Source organism: Papilio xuthus, unplaced genomic scaffold (assembly GCF_000836235.2).
Source record: "Papilio xuthus unplaced genomic scaffold, Pxut_1.1 DF825946.1, whole genome shotgun sequence".
NCBI lineage: Eukaryota > Metazoa > Arthropoda > Insecta > Lepidoptera > Papilionidae > Papilio > Papilio xuthus.
The window spans coordinates 8646747-8661772 of record NW_013532703.1 but is presented as its reverse complement, the minus strand read 5'-3'; the positions used below and the strand labels follow the sequence as shown (position 1 = coordinate 8661772).

At 31.3% G+C, this 15026-nt stretch overlaps 1 protein-coding gene across 1 annotated transcript; it reads right to left on the bottom strand.

Annotated features, from left to right (window-relative positions):
• Positions 1 to 3532: 3532 nt before the first annotated feature.
• Positions 3533 to 10001, bottom strand: Phm (Peptidylglycine-alpha-hydroxylating monooxygenase). The gene is made up of 9 exons (XM_013320522.1): positions 9631 to 10001; positions 8141 to 8198; positions 7446 to 7533; positions 6178 to 6253; positions 5520 to 5646; positions 5143 to 5191; positions 4678 to 4823; positions 4229 to 4418; positions 3533 to 3992 (listed from the first exon to the last, which is right to left on the bottom strand). Exons 1-9 carry the CDS (start codon positions 9739 to 9741, stop codon positions 3824 to 3826), a joined length of 1014 nt encoding a protein of 337 aa, XP_013175976.1. The 5' UTR covers positions 9742 to 10001; the 3' UTR covers positions 3533 to 3823.
• Positions 10002 to 15026: the final 5025 nt, after the last annotated feature.

Below are 15026 nucleotides of genomic sequence, written 5' to 3'. Positions count from 1 at the left end.
CGCATTAAGTAGATATAATATTTTTTTTTAATTTTAGAGGTCGCATTTATTTGTAATAAAAAAAAATACGAAATAAAAAATACATAGTAGCTATCAGTACTTCTTCTGTTAAATCGCTAAAAAAAGTAAAAAAATGACTAGTTTTTTAATAACACTTGTCCTAGATCTCTAAAAGTAATATTTTAAGGTGTGTTAAAAGTTATTGTCTTTATTTTTCCAAATATTGTTAGAATTACAAGTAAGGTTAATAAAACAAACATTTAAAACATATTTTTATTATTTTTTATTTTTGCATTTCACATCTACTGGGTATTGAAGTCGAGGTTCTTACATTAAGAATACGTTTTTATCGATATAGTTTGTAAATAGTCAAATAGATTTACACAATTCAGATATAGTTATTTCATAACTTCTTAATTTTTTATTCTATTCATTAATCTGTTACAGAATTATCGCTGTTTACTCTAAAATAAAAATAAAAAAAACTTTTTTCGTTTTTACACAACCCCGATAGACAAAATAAGAAATCCTAATCTATCAAACACAACCCTTTTACTAATCTATAAAAAATATACAATTTCAATTTATAAGTTGCCAGTTTGATTTTTTTATTTAACTGGTAAAAAAAGTTTAGTAAAACAAGAATATCTCGCCTGATGAGAGGCGTTGCTATCGCGGTTAGTATTTTAGTAATATAAAACCTATTTAGACATAGAAAATGGCATAAAAGAAAAAAAAACTAAATTTTACAATACAAAAAGAATCTTGGGACGCATTTTAACATTGCATCTAGACTGGAGGGCGCTAGTGAGCCATCACACAGTTTGATCTATGCCCATCAAGTCAAATATCCTTCTCGGTCCATAGAAACTCATCGATACCTTTTTTTTATTTGGTCAGCGACAATTCTGCAACATTAAGTACTACAACACCGATATGATTCACTATGTTCATATAATACATAGGAAACGACTATAGGAATAGGGATCTGTTATTTTTGTGCTGTTCCTAGCACATCGTAATGATTCAGACAAATTATTTTAAAGTTTAAAAATACTACATAAAAAAAAAAAAAATACAAGTGCGTGTGTATGTGCGCTAAGGGTTGCTATATATTTTTTCTAACATTGCAATTTATTTTAAATCTAAAAAAACAATTAGTAAAATTAGAAATTTAAAATTCTAGAACTTAACTTACTAAATAGAATGGTATAAATTAATTCACTAAAGTTGACAACATAATAGTTTAAAAAAAAACAGATTTTTTCGTATTTTTTCGATGTGCAGAGAAACACAAGAAGTTACAAACGTATGAAAATCGGAATGGTACGTCGAATCGGAACGTTTGAAAAATGGTCCAATGAATATTCTCAACTTGATATTTCGATGATTTATCTGTTTTTTTTTGGTTTTTATTTATATTCTAGTAGCTGCCGTATTTTACAGTACAGGTTATAGTGACCTTAATATTAATAATTAAAAATAATTAATATTTTTTTAGGTTTCAAAATATGAAAAAAATAAATAGATTTTTTTATCATTTTTTAAAAGATTTTTTGTGTAAGATGTATATAAAATACAATCTATATATGACAATTCCTTTAGTAAAATAGCTTCAAATATTTAAAGGGATTTTTTTTTAAATTTAATTACCGATAAAAATTTTAAGATAATATTTTGGTTTAGACATTAAAAGAATATTTAAATACATTAAGAGTCATTAAAATTATATATAACAATTCGGAGTAGACTAGTAAGAACCTCTCAAATAACACATATTAATTTCTGTTTATAGGATTTTTGAAAAAAAAAATATTCGAAAAAATTAAAAAAATATACTCTTAAATAATTGGAATGTTTAATAATACAAAGTTTAACTATACCAAGTTTTAAATATTAGATTTGTATGCAGTTTCCAAATAAAAAAAAAATGCGAAATATGTTTTTTAATCAGCCTTTGTATTGGAGATATTTAGTATGAAATTCAAATATCGAAACAAGTTTCTGAACAATGTTTCGACAAAGGAAACCCGCAGATATTTTGTTGCAATAGCACATTTGTATAAGAATAGAAATATAATATGGCCGCTATTTAATGCAACGTAAACAGATCGAAAACAACCTTAACAAGTTATGTACATATAATTATATTTTTTGATAACAGTATTTAAGATACGCTTTATTTTTAGAAAAACATATAAAATTAACATTAACTTAAGCCGTATATTTGTAAAAATTTATTAAAAAATATGAAGTCATTCTAAATTTCTATACATATAAGTACTCATCACGGATATTTGAATATCTGAAATTAGACCATTTAGAAAAAAAAAATAATCCAAAACATTACTCGCCAACCCTACGTTAGTAATATGCACCGAAAGAGCGAGATAAACGTATATGGGTGAGCGAGATAGAGTACATTTCAATTAATTGCTAATTTCAGACATTTTAAGAACCGTGACGTTAATTGTACTTCAAAGTTTATTATATTTGGAATCGAAACTTTGCAAAATAATGAAATAATACTGCTAGCATAATCCAAGATAAACTCATTTATACGTCTTAAAGCTATTAGATTACTCATAAAAATGTCTATTGTCGAATTCAATGAAAATAAAAAAAAATCCACATGTCAATGTCAAAGTCATGTCACTGGCTGTCAATACTATTGATTTATTTTAAAAAGTATTTATTTAAGTTGATGACATAAACATGTCTTTTTTTAATAAGCCTATGATTACAGACTTATGAAGATAAAATTGTTTAGAGTGGTTATAATTTGTCATTTTCATTGATTTCGACTAAAAATGTTATTCCTATAGATATAAAGATTCTTATTTACACAGATCGGAGTCCAGTTGAGTTTGCCAAGTCGTATACATTACTATGTTTAAAACTTATCATATAAATAATATATTATGTATTGTTATATATAAAGATATGATATAAATCTGAATCGAATAGATATTTACTTGTCACATTTAAGGATTCATGTCTATATATGTTTATTATAAATGTTTTTTTTACATTTATTTCGTCTAAAGTTAAATTATTTGCGTCGTATCGGTATTAATTTCTTATTTATGGTTTAATTAGGCGATAGTTAAGACAAATTATTTGACTAGAAATTTGGTTTAAAATGGCGCATTGATAAAAAAAAATTGTTAGATATAGTTTCGAAAAATATTTTTTAAACGATAATTTTAAAAAACTAAATATGTTTAAAAAATATAGTATTTTACAGTTTTTTAATTTACTTTTTCTTGTGTATTGTTAAAAAATATTTCTCTTATGCATCTTTATTATTGCATTCACAAAATTTTTGGCACAAATGTCTATTTTGATATCAGATCTTCTGTTTTTTGAGGTTCTTCAAAGCGTTTAAATAAAAGCGTAACACGTAAACAACTTTTAGATAAAAAAAAAATTGATTTAGTTTCTTAATATCTTAATATTCGTAAGATATTTTTTTGTGAAAAAAAAATTAAACAAATTATATGATATTAAATACAATTCAGTCACTTATAAACCTAATTTATCAGATCTCAAACAAAAAAAAGTTCAAATTCATACAATAATTAGACCAAAAAGTTAATTTAGTAATTCCATAATACTTATCTATAACATGAGATTTTAATGACGTCATATCTTTACTTTAAATTCACTATTTAAAGTAACACAGTAGTCTCATGTTTTTGTGGTCGCATAGTACCTTCCCATAGAAGTTTAGATCCACTGTTATTTTATATGAATGGAATACAACACCTATAATCATTAAACTAAACTCTATTACTAAGATGTTAGAGTTGAAAATTGTATCTTACAATTGGCTCGCGTCCCTGTCCGGTATGAGGTTGAAACCCTCGGGTGCGTTCTCCCAGTAGTAGTAGGGGGGTCCGTTGGTGAAGCAGTACTTCCTCTGCAGAGGGGTGTCATTATCCACCCAGTACATCAGATAGAAGTTGCACATCTCATCCTTGTTTGTTGGTCTGGAAAATTAAATAATCATTTTACCCGCAACTTGAGACCTGCAGCGCCCACAAGGGGGCGTTATCGCACACTTTGGGACAGACTGATATAGAACATAGTCTAGAAGAACACATAGGATACTAATTATGTTTTTTTAATATTATATTAAAAGCAGCAGTGTATTAGTGAAACTAGTAAAATTTCGCATGGGGTCTATGTGTAAAGTTTGGTAACCTTGTGTAAATTGTTAACTTACCCGATCTTGACAGGGTAATTGTGTGTATTATTCATGGTGCAGCGAGCAGCGAGGACGTCTCCTTTACGTAGAGGCGTGGTGTCCACCACTGGGTAGAACATCTGCGGCAGCTGAGGGTCTTTCTTGCCTATCAGACTCCAGTGATCACCACGCGTGGACCGACGGACAGAGTAACCTGATACCACTTGACCTATAACAAGAAATAATGCATCATAACTCATAGTTATAGTTTCAACTAAGATTTGGAATTTATTGTGCAAGAACATACTATCTAACGACCATATCACCTAAATAATATTATTTGACTTCGGAGATTGGCATAAAAATGTTGTATTGACTTTATTTTTAGACTCCCAGAACTATGAAGTCACAATAATGACAAGGTTTACACATTCTTAAGATACATTAAACCAGTGCTGAAAATTGATTTGAACGTCCATTAAACTCACCTAAAGAGTGCGTGTGTGTGCGGAAAGCGAAGGGATGTATGACTTTGTCCTCTATGATGGGGCAGGCGGTCTCCATGTGCTCCACACGGTTGGGCAGAATGTACCCGCCCGTACCCAGCAACAGCACGCCTGCCTGACGTCGCATACTGGAAACGAGTTGGTACAATGATATAATGGATAAGCGATTATATGGGATTGCTTTTAGTGGTGACTAGGCCATAGTCAACCACGCTGGTCCAGTGCGGGTTAACTTCACACACATCTTCGCAGATAAGTGCAGATTACATCACGATGTTTTCCTTCACCGTAAGAACGTCGGATAAAGTGGAGTTGCGGAGTTTTAAAAAAAAGGGTCTTGACAGACGGACGGACAACAAAATGATCCTATAAATATTCCGTTATTTTCGTTTTGAGGTACGGAACCCTAAAAAAACTTAATTAGTAGTCGATGTGTCGTATACGTACCGTTCTTTGGTATATTGAAGATACACTCCCGAATTGTCAGTCTTTCCCTCTGAAAATATGATAAATGTACATCAGTAAAATTGAATGCTTAATTTCGTTGTTTTATTTTAAACTGAATAAAAGTTTTGGCAGTTAGTTTATAAGAATTATATAACCAATAAGCTATTATATACTTCAAATAAAAAAATATGCTTAGATATGCAACGTAATAAATAATTTTTACATTTATTTTCAATAATCTTATTTAACAGCGTGAAATTACCAACCAACTCGGAAAGAAATTATTTTTTTTTGAATTGTTTCCAAATGTTAACATTTTAAAATATGAATGCATAATTAAGTACAGAGTTAAATATGTTTTTAAAAGATGAACAAACCTGGGAATTTACTCATATAGTGAACTTGCAACACCATGTACTGAATGGGGGAATCCCCACCGACCAGGAATCCCACATCAGTAGGTAGATGCAGACTCGGCGCGTCACGAGCCCACGCGTACACTATCTGTTAAAGTCAACATTAAAGGTTACAATATCTCATTTTTTTTAAGCTTAATGTGAAGTACCGTTTGAGTTGGCACATCGATCAGAAGAGTACTCTTGTTGTCTACGTGTCAAATAAAGTATCAGCAAATAGGCGTAAACGCTTGTCTCATATTTGTTCTATTGAAATAAAAAAAAAAATCATTTTCAGATAATATGAAATTCATATTATCTTGGATTTTGGTATCAAGTTTCAAATAAATTCTGTGAGTACAAAGAGCCTCGCTAGCCGATGATCTAAACTAGATCGAGAGGTAGTAATTATTTTTTCAAATAGGAGCTAGGTAGTGTGAAAAACTGACAAGTAGTTTTTGAGTTATCTATGTAGATCTATAGAGATTGTAAGTAGGCTTAGTAGTTTTAAGTAGTTTATATATCTATTTGATATTTTTCTGTTATCCGTGGGGCGGGGGAGTTACTCCCCTTCCCTCCTGGCGACGCCCATAGTAAGTAACATGTCTATGAAAACGAACCCATATTTGTAGATACATACCTGAGATCCCGAACTGCATGGGTTGGCTCTAGTATAAAGATTATCGGAATCATCGTTTTGCATTTCACCGCAGTTCCTAAAACAATCACACTGTTTAATACAATGATAATATAACGTATGTCTTACAGAGTATGTTACTATAAACATTGTCTTGGCTATTCAATGGATGAGACATCTCATAGTTTAATAATATTAGTAAAGGCCTAATACGTCAGCAGGTCAATTTTTAGGCCATTCACCCTATTCTCATGACATGCCTATGTCATGCTAAAGTTTACACCTTAATGTCTCTGCGACTGGTACTTTCATACTTTGTAAGCCATGTGTTAAGCAGCTCTGTACCGGTTTAACAATTCAGCTCACATAAACAGTTGAGTTGCGATTCAACGACTAAATTAGCAACTCACAGATCATCGTAATGTACTAAAACTATGTGTGTCATCCAGCGACTAGCAGTTTACAGCTCGAACCGCAAATCATAACTCGATGCAAGTACAAATTGAACTGAGCTGCGAGTCGGTTCACTGATCAATTTCACAAAATTCAACAGTGATCTGATCTGCAGGTCATAAATTTTTGTTGACTTAAACATTTCTATAATTTTGTCTACTTATATTAGATTCGTTTCGTAGATAACATGAAATAAAGGATAAAATATAAAAAAAATCCATTCGAGACTCTTTCGTTAAGTCTTTTATTGAATAAAAATAAAATTTAAATTGAAATAAAAGTTTCATGATACTAGAATGGTATTCTAATTATAGATTTGATCGATCAATAGGGCAGACATTTGAAAGCAGGAATGAGATACGAGATATTGGAAAGCTCGCTGCGTCACTCATGTCGAGAGCTGTATCGATCCGTCGTTTAACCTTCAAATAACCGACGCAATTCGAGGGACGTATTACAATTGTAATATTGCACAATTTCTTCTGCATAGTTCTATATTGAATGATACGAAAAATTCTAGAAACTTCTAGAAACTCTTATTGTGGTAAATATCAAAGATATAACGTATCATTTTGTCTTTTGTTAAATAATTTTAAAACGTATATTTCAATTAAACTGCTCTTTAATCGACAGATAACCAGAAGAGAAGTATGTATATTAAATAATTAGGTAACATCGTAAGTAGTGTGAATAAGGATGGTACACACTAGCTTGGTAAATACTAAGCTAGTGTGTACCATCCTTTGACCAAATCCCCATTAACCATCAGGAGGATTTGTGGTCAAGTACTATTCGTTATAAAAAGAAAAATAACTCACCAAACAGATTCATTGCCCCCAGGTTGTAAACAACCATACAATAACATATGATGAGCCGTATGCATTGAAGCTTTCGGTTGGAATCCAACTGTTGAAAAATAAATGTAAATTAAAAATCTGGAGACATTGGTACATATATAGTACATTTCAAATTAGAATATGCGCCTCCATTGTCTTTAATAAAAATTTGCATTAGAATCATATTATTGTATTGATAGAAGCCACAGAAATATCATTCATCATCATCAGCTCACTATACGTCCCCACCGAGGGGCTCGGAGCCTACCCTAAGTTATGGTTGATTAGGCCATAGTCAACCATGCTGGCCCAATACAGGTTGGTTGACTTCACACATACCTTTGAATTTGTTCACAGATATGTGCAGCATCGCGATGTTTTCCTTTGCCGTAAGAACATCGGATAAATGTACATATGTAAATTGAAATCGAAGAACACATTGTTTACATAGCGGGATTTGAACCCAGGACCTGCAGATTACAAGTCAAGTCCTTAAACCACTGAGCCATCAACGCTCAATTATAACAACACAGAAATATGCATGTATTAAAAATTCTTCAATTAAACTTGATTTTCAGTTCAATAATACATTGTTCAAACATAACTATATTGTATATATAGTAAACATAAATTAATCATGTCTCATGATTGTTGATTTAAATAAACAAACAACAAACCTATGTAAAAGTTTGTGCTCGGTGAAATACGTATGGGCGTACAGAGATACAGTTCATCCTGAAAAAAAATTTATTAAAGACATTCAATTTGACAGTTAAGTATTTCCTTCACATGTTTTAAACTAAATGACTGTTCAGCTAAAACTAAAGGTGTGTAGCTGGCTTTAATGATCAATGTGGGTCAATAGATAATCACTTCAGAATGTAAACTGTTTAATCTTCAATCATAAATATTTACACTAGTTTATCGAGTGTTAGGAATGTTATTTTAATTATAACATTGTACTGGCCCCCGGGGCTTTTTACTGAAAAAGAAATACTAAATTAAAGATTACTCAAGCAACAAAACAAAGGTCCTTTTTTTTCAGAGTGGAATGCTTTATGGATACTCGGCGCCCCGGGGGGATGCGGTAGTTATGTGGTATTCTCCTCCATAGCGGAGGCATACCCACTAAACCTCTCTGTTCCCCCAACGCATCGGGACGGGACCACGGGCACGCTTTCGCTCTCATCCACGGCCCAAAAAAAGAAAACAAAGGTCCTGCAGATTACAAATCAATACTTAATGCCTGACCTAGGTTTTTGTACCAAAAAAAATTCGAAAACTAATGCTATTGGTTTTCAAATATTTTGCAGATGTTGCCATATCTCACAGTCAAAGAATATTTTATTTGTTGATATAAATAATTTCAGGCCATGTTATATTCATTATAACCATTCATGTTTTATCAACAATATGTGAATTGTTCAAGTGAATCTTATTGAATGGAACATGGCAATATTGTAGCATGGAAATTTTTAATTTAACTCACACAAAACATTGTTTTTTTACTCATGATAAGGTAAGAAGATGTAGTAAAGAAAGATTCCATTGGTTATGTTATAAGATTTTTAAATGGACAGATAAATATTAATATTCAACTGTATATTATTATTATTTGATATAATAATATAGCTACAGTAATAACAGTATATTAGGGCTGCTGAAAATAATATGGGCTAATGTCCTGTTTAGATAATAACTATAAGCAAGCAAATAAAGCTACTATTTTTTACATATTAAATAAGCCAGCGTTGACCGCAATCTCTAGACATCATGCAACCAACTCAAAATGTATTTTTCTAAGTAACTGTGAATATTTCAACAAGAGTGTAATTTAAAGAGACTCTCATTTTCCCCCCACTCATAAACCTTATCTTATCTATTAACTTCTTTGTAATTGGAGTCTCAATATAGATAATATTTGTAAATTTAGTTGAAGGAGCATAGTACAGGTAAAAAACTGTGTAGACCATTTCACTCTATATTTAAACATGATTAAGATTTACAGGTTGATACTATTTGTTAGGATTCAGTCCTTTTTTACTTTTTATGTTTAGAACACCTGTATGTAAATTAGAAGAATACTTTACTTGCAGAACAGGTTAAGTGCGAACATATATTATTTTATGTTATAAAAATCTTAGTATAAATGAATTAATAATTTTACCTTATGAGGCCACACATTTGGCATAAGAAAATCATATGTTTCGACTTCATATGCAAACACACTCGAAGCTAAAACCACCAAAGACGTGGCGACGAGAGCAAAAATCTTCATGATTAGAAGGAATAATGTAATGTGTAAATATTAAAACGAGCTCAAATATTGAGTGTTACTCTAATACGTCGCCCTTTTCAATACATTAGAAGCGCTGCTTTATAATTTTAATTATTTGTTTTATGATATGCGAAAGAAAATTGATATTTTTGCAAATCACACTGCACGCACTGATTAAAGAATAAACTAAACTGAGTGCGACAAGTGTTTTTATTATTTTCCGCCTTGAACATTTGATCAATACTTCGAAAAGTTGATTGACTAACGTCATACTTGGGTTGCAAGTTGCAAGAACCATTTTACTTTCAGTAATTTGTTATGTTTGGATTATTTTTTATATTTACATTTCCTGCGGCTGGTGATAAAATTTTTAAATCGTGGTGCCATAGGTTCTAATCTAGTCTCAAAACGAATGTAAAAATTGGAACATGGCAACATAATGATTCCCTAAAAAGGAGGATGTCGTCAAATAGTTGCTGATAGGTAATACAAGATGGCGCGTCTATAAATGTAGTAAGGGAGTATAAAATTCTTTTATTTGTTGATGATACTTATTTTGAATAAACTCAATTTAAACAATAAACTTATTTTACTAAAACAAAATTATTTTATTTGTATATTTTATATTTACCTCACTTTAAATTACGACGGTAAGTGTTTAGTTCTATGTGTTTTTAGATGTCAAGTTAGTTTAAAACAGTGTTTAAAGAAAATGAAGCTAAAAAAGCGTTCTAAATTTATATAAATAGTTTTACTTATAAAGCAAATGGAAGTACCCTGTAGCAGTAACACTGCCTGTCAACTTACAAAAATACTACAACGTTCCCCTCTTTGATAAATTCGATTTCGTTTATCAGAATAAATTGGCGCAAAAGTCTAGCTAGTGCAACCCCTGTTCTCTTACAAGACGTTGCAAATTCAAACTTCTCCGAACAAATTTCGATAAAATTTAAGATTCAACAATTCGAACGAATAATTATTTAATTTAACTTAAATCAGAACAATTTAGGTAGTTATTGATCTGCATCTTGTACGTATGTAACAGAAAAATTGGAAAAAACACAACAAAATAGAATTTATTTATAAATCAATTTTCAATTTCCTTTGTGTATTTCATGAGTTCAAAGTCAAGTGAATACAATGAGCGTAGTAGCAATATGTATTTAGGGGTTGATGGGGAACACGTTATATTGCACCCCGGGGTTGTATGGAAAATTGACGTTTTATTGACGTGCAATAAATATTTCATTTACTAGAAATCAAGGGGCAAGTTCTTACATACAACGTAATATTGATTGCAAATTATAAAGGTCTTTCTTTTAAACGAAACAACTAATCGAAATGAATAACCTTAGTTACATATTTTTATAATCAAGAAAACTTCTCATTCTTTCAGCTTTAAAAAAAAGTTGGTCTTTATTATGAAATAAAACGCATTTTCAATTTTTAGATGCAAGGAACGTGTCGTGTTTAAAAGTAATTCCTTTTTCGTATTTCAATTAAAGTACATTAACAAATTTAAAAAAAAAAAACTTTTTCACGTACTACTTAAAGGGACGGCAGCCAAACTCACAGTAGCTTTCGCAGAAATAAAGAAAACAAGAAAAATACGCTAATTGATATCATCTAAAGACTATTCTCAAGAGGTACTGAGACCAAATCAATTTGAGGAAATCTACGAGGAAGGTAAAACATAGAATCGTATTATTTTTACGATAGCTACCAATGCGAGAATGCCCTTATGGATTGATAATAGTATTATAGAATAAATAAACCAGACACGACAATGCTAAACGACTTATAAATCTAATATTATTCATTTAAATAATATCCCATTGTTTTTTAATAGATGTAAAAGTGTTTTCTGAAACCATCGATTTTTTAATTACTGGACGCCCGGATGAAAGATAATAATAATCAAGTTCTTTGGTGTTGATTAAAATGCATTTGTCTACAACAGAGCATATTATAACTTTAATATTTTAGACATTGTCTCCCAGAGTCTTCGATTTATACTTTCTTTTATACCATGTCAGCTTTCGTTCTTGAATAATCTTTGATATAATTTGGTTAGGCAAACAAATCACGTGCGAGTGTATGTATCGGGTCATGTGTCAAGGTGCCTGTAACATGCTCACGTAATACTTGGAAATTTACGTGTTAGCTTATTGGGTTTGTAGGTGAAAGGGCATATTGGAATTGTCACTGTTGGATTCATTTTTATGGGCAATAGTATACGTGATGTTTATAAATAATTTTAAATATCGTTTTTATATCTTTCGAATGTTTACAAATATCCTAGTTTATGATGATGTTCTTTTTATTTTCGAAGATATGAGTAAAGGCCGCCATACAAGAGCTGTTTTAAGCAATCGGTAAAGACAGCCTTAAACAATCTTTGTAAGCGACAGTTTTTTTCTAATTTCAATACTTTGTCTTTCATTCATTCTTTTATAATATGACTAGCTGTCGCCCGCGACTCCGTCCGCGCGGGATTAAAAATAGATGTTGGCCGATTCTCAGACCTACTCAATTTGCTCACAAAATTTCATGAGAACCGGTCAAGCCGTTTCGGAGGAGTATGGGAATGAAAATTGTGACACGAGAATTTTATATATAAGACGAGAATTTTATATATACGATTATAGCATGATTTATATTCATTTGACAAAAACACATTTACCAAATAAATTGTCCGTGGGAGATGATTGTTACAATGGAATACCCAGGCAAGTGAGTTACCAAGCTTATTACCAATTAATCTATAGAAATATTTTTGTCCTCCCATAGATGTTTGTCAATAACAAAACTTTCGTCTAATAAGCATAGCTTAAGACATAAAAAAATTACGAAAGTTCTATCAAGTTACGTTAGTTGACAATTACCAATGTAGCTACTAACTGGCCCCAATAGGCTACGTAATAGGAATGGCCCACTTTAAATATCTACGTATATTATAAGTAGATATTTAAATATGAAAGAGGTGCAAGGACCTTATGTTGTACAAACGTTTTCTCAACACCTCTTTAGTAATATTAAAATTAGACAAAGATTTACAGCAATAACGTAAAAGAGAAAAATAAATTAATTTAGCATAAATTAGTACAAGTTGTAGCTAATTACGTGTCTAAGTTTGTTGCGCAGACTAATTAAGATGCAGAGAGGTGTTGGCGTTACGCGCGCCTGTAAACTGCGTTACAGTAGCTTCGTGACGTTGATGTGGATTTACTGGTACACCGCCACTGCCACCGCCGGCAAATTGCTCTGTGCATGAAGTCCTAAAGTGAAACAATTTACGCTATGAATTTTATTAATAATACTAGCTATTGCCAGCGATCTGATTTGCGAATATTTATTACCACGCGAATCTCGATCGGAACGTAATTAGTAGCTTACGTGTTCTTCCAGATTATATTCTACATCTATACCAAATTTCAGCGAGATCCATCGAGATGTTCTGGAGATACCTTCTAAAAACATTCATCCGTCCATCCAAACATTCGCATTTAAAATAATAGTAAGATCTCTGTACATCTACAACACATATCCGTTATGTCGTTCTGGAATAACGTAGTAACTAACATTCATACATCCATCCTAACTTTGACATTTATTATATTATATATTTTAATTTATAAGTATGGTTAATCATATGTTAACATAAGATTACTTTGCGTATAAAATTAATTTGTTCATAGGTAAATTAAGAAATTATTAAAAAATTAAAGACTGAAAATTGTTCATTAGTAGACACATTTGCCACTTTTCATGGAAAGTGAGGTGCCTTGTTTATTTAACTCGCCCTAACACATAAGATATTATATAATACAACCTTAATGTTCTTATTCGTTAATAAAACTGGTTAGAGGTAATCAAATTATGTAAATAACTACTTGCTTCGGTACGTTTTTCTTAAGATAAAATTAAATAAATTCGTAATTAAGTTGGTATTAATTATATCGGTATTAGCCGCTAAAGCTTTTAATAATTATAACTCGGACAGTAACTTTTCCTGATAAAATCCGGTCAAAACTATAATTTTATTAGTGATATCTTTACAAATATATTTGGAAGTAAATTACAAAGTACATCGATATCGAAAAGTAATAATTTTATTCTTTATCTGCTATAGTATTTCACACTTTATCCTTTGCTTTAATTTGTAAGAAATTCAACTTTTTATTGCTTTCATTTGTAAGAATTTTTTGGTTTAATTTTTAAATTATTGTCTTTTGTTTATAGAGACAAGATTTATGAAGGACATATAAAACAACTTAACTAGCTTTTTTATAACAGAAGGGAGCAAACGAGCAGCGCGAAAACCGAGGTGTTCAACGACGCCCATGGTCATCAGCAATACCAGAGGAACCGCAGATGCGTTGGTGATAAGCTCGCTTCTTGAAGGACCCTAAGTCGTAGCGTATTTAGTTAATATTAGTCTTCACTTTGTCTTGTTATGTCTATTTTGTCAAAGATAATAACCGTGATGATATATTTATACAGGTATTTGGGTCTCAGAAACCGACGTTTAGTGAACCCTTCTGTGTTATCCCTTTTTTAAGTATGGTTTTAATATAACTTGTACATATCTTACTAATATTATGAATACAAATGTTTAGATGGATGGGTGGGTGGATGGATGATAGTTCCAAGGTATCTCTAAAACTGCTGAATGAATATAGTCTGGCAGAACATATAGCATACTTATTTTTTTATTCCGGGCGGAAGGAGTCGCGGGCGACAGCTAGAAGTACAATAAAAAAGCGATCCTATAAGGGTTCCTTTTTTCCTATCATGTACGGAACCTTAAAAATGCTCCGCGATCTAAAGTATTGTACAAAACTCATACGTCCCATGTTAAGTGAAACAGAAAAAAGATCAAAATAGCGTATTGCAAACATCCGTAAGTTGCAATCGCATCGTATTCGGCCCCTCTTAACGCCCGACTGGGCGGGCGTTTTTTTATCAATAAAGGTAAACGTCTAGGAATCTGTAGGGAGCAGTCGAGCGAGACAGACGTGTCGACATATCATAACATTGGGGTCTGGAAATATTGCTTACATTTTATTAGCGGTACCTAAATATTGTTGTTAAAAGCAATGTTTATTTATGATCAAAGGAGGTTGTTTATTTTGAATAATTGTTCATAGTTACTGCTGTAAAGTTATTTACTAAAAGCCAAGTTTTTAGTGCCGTGATGTATTGCCTTATAAGTAGCAGGTGATTCCAGATTATAAAAATACGATTAATTAGCACGATAACTCGTAGGAATACCAAAAAAGGAA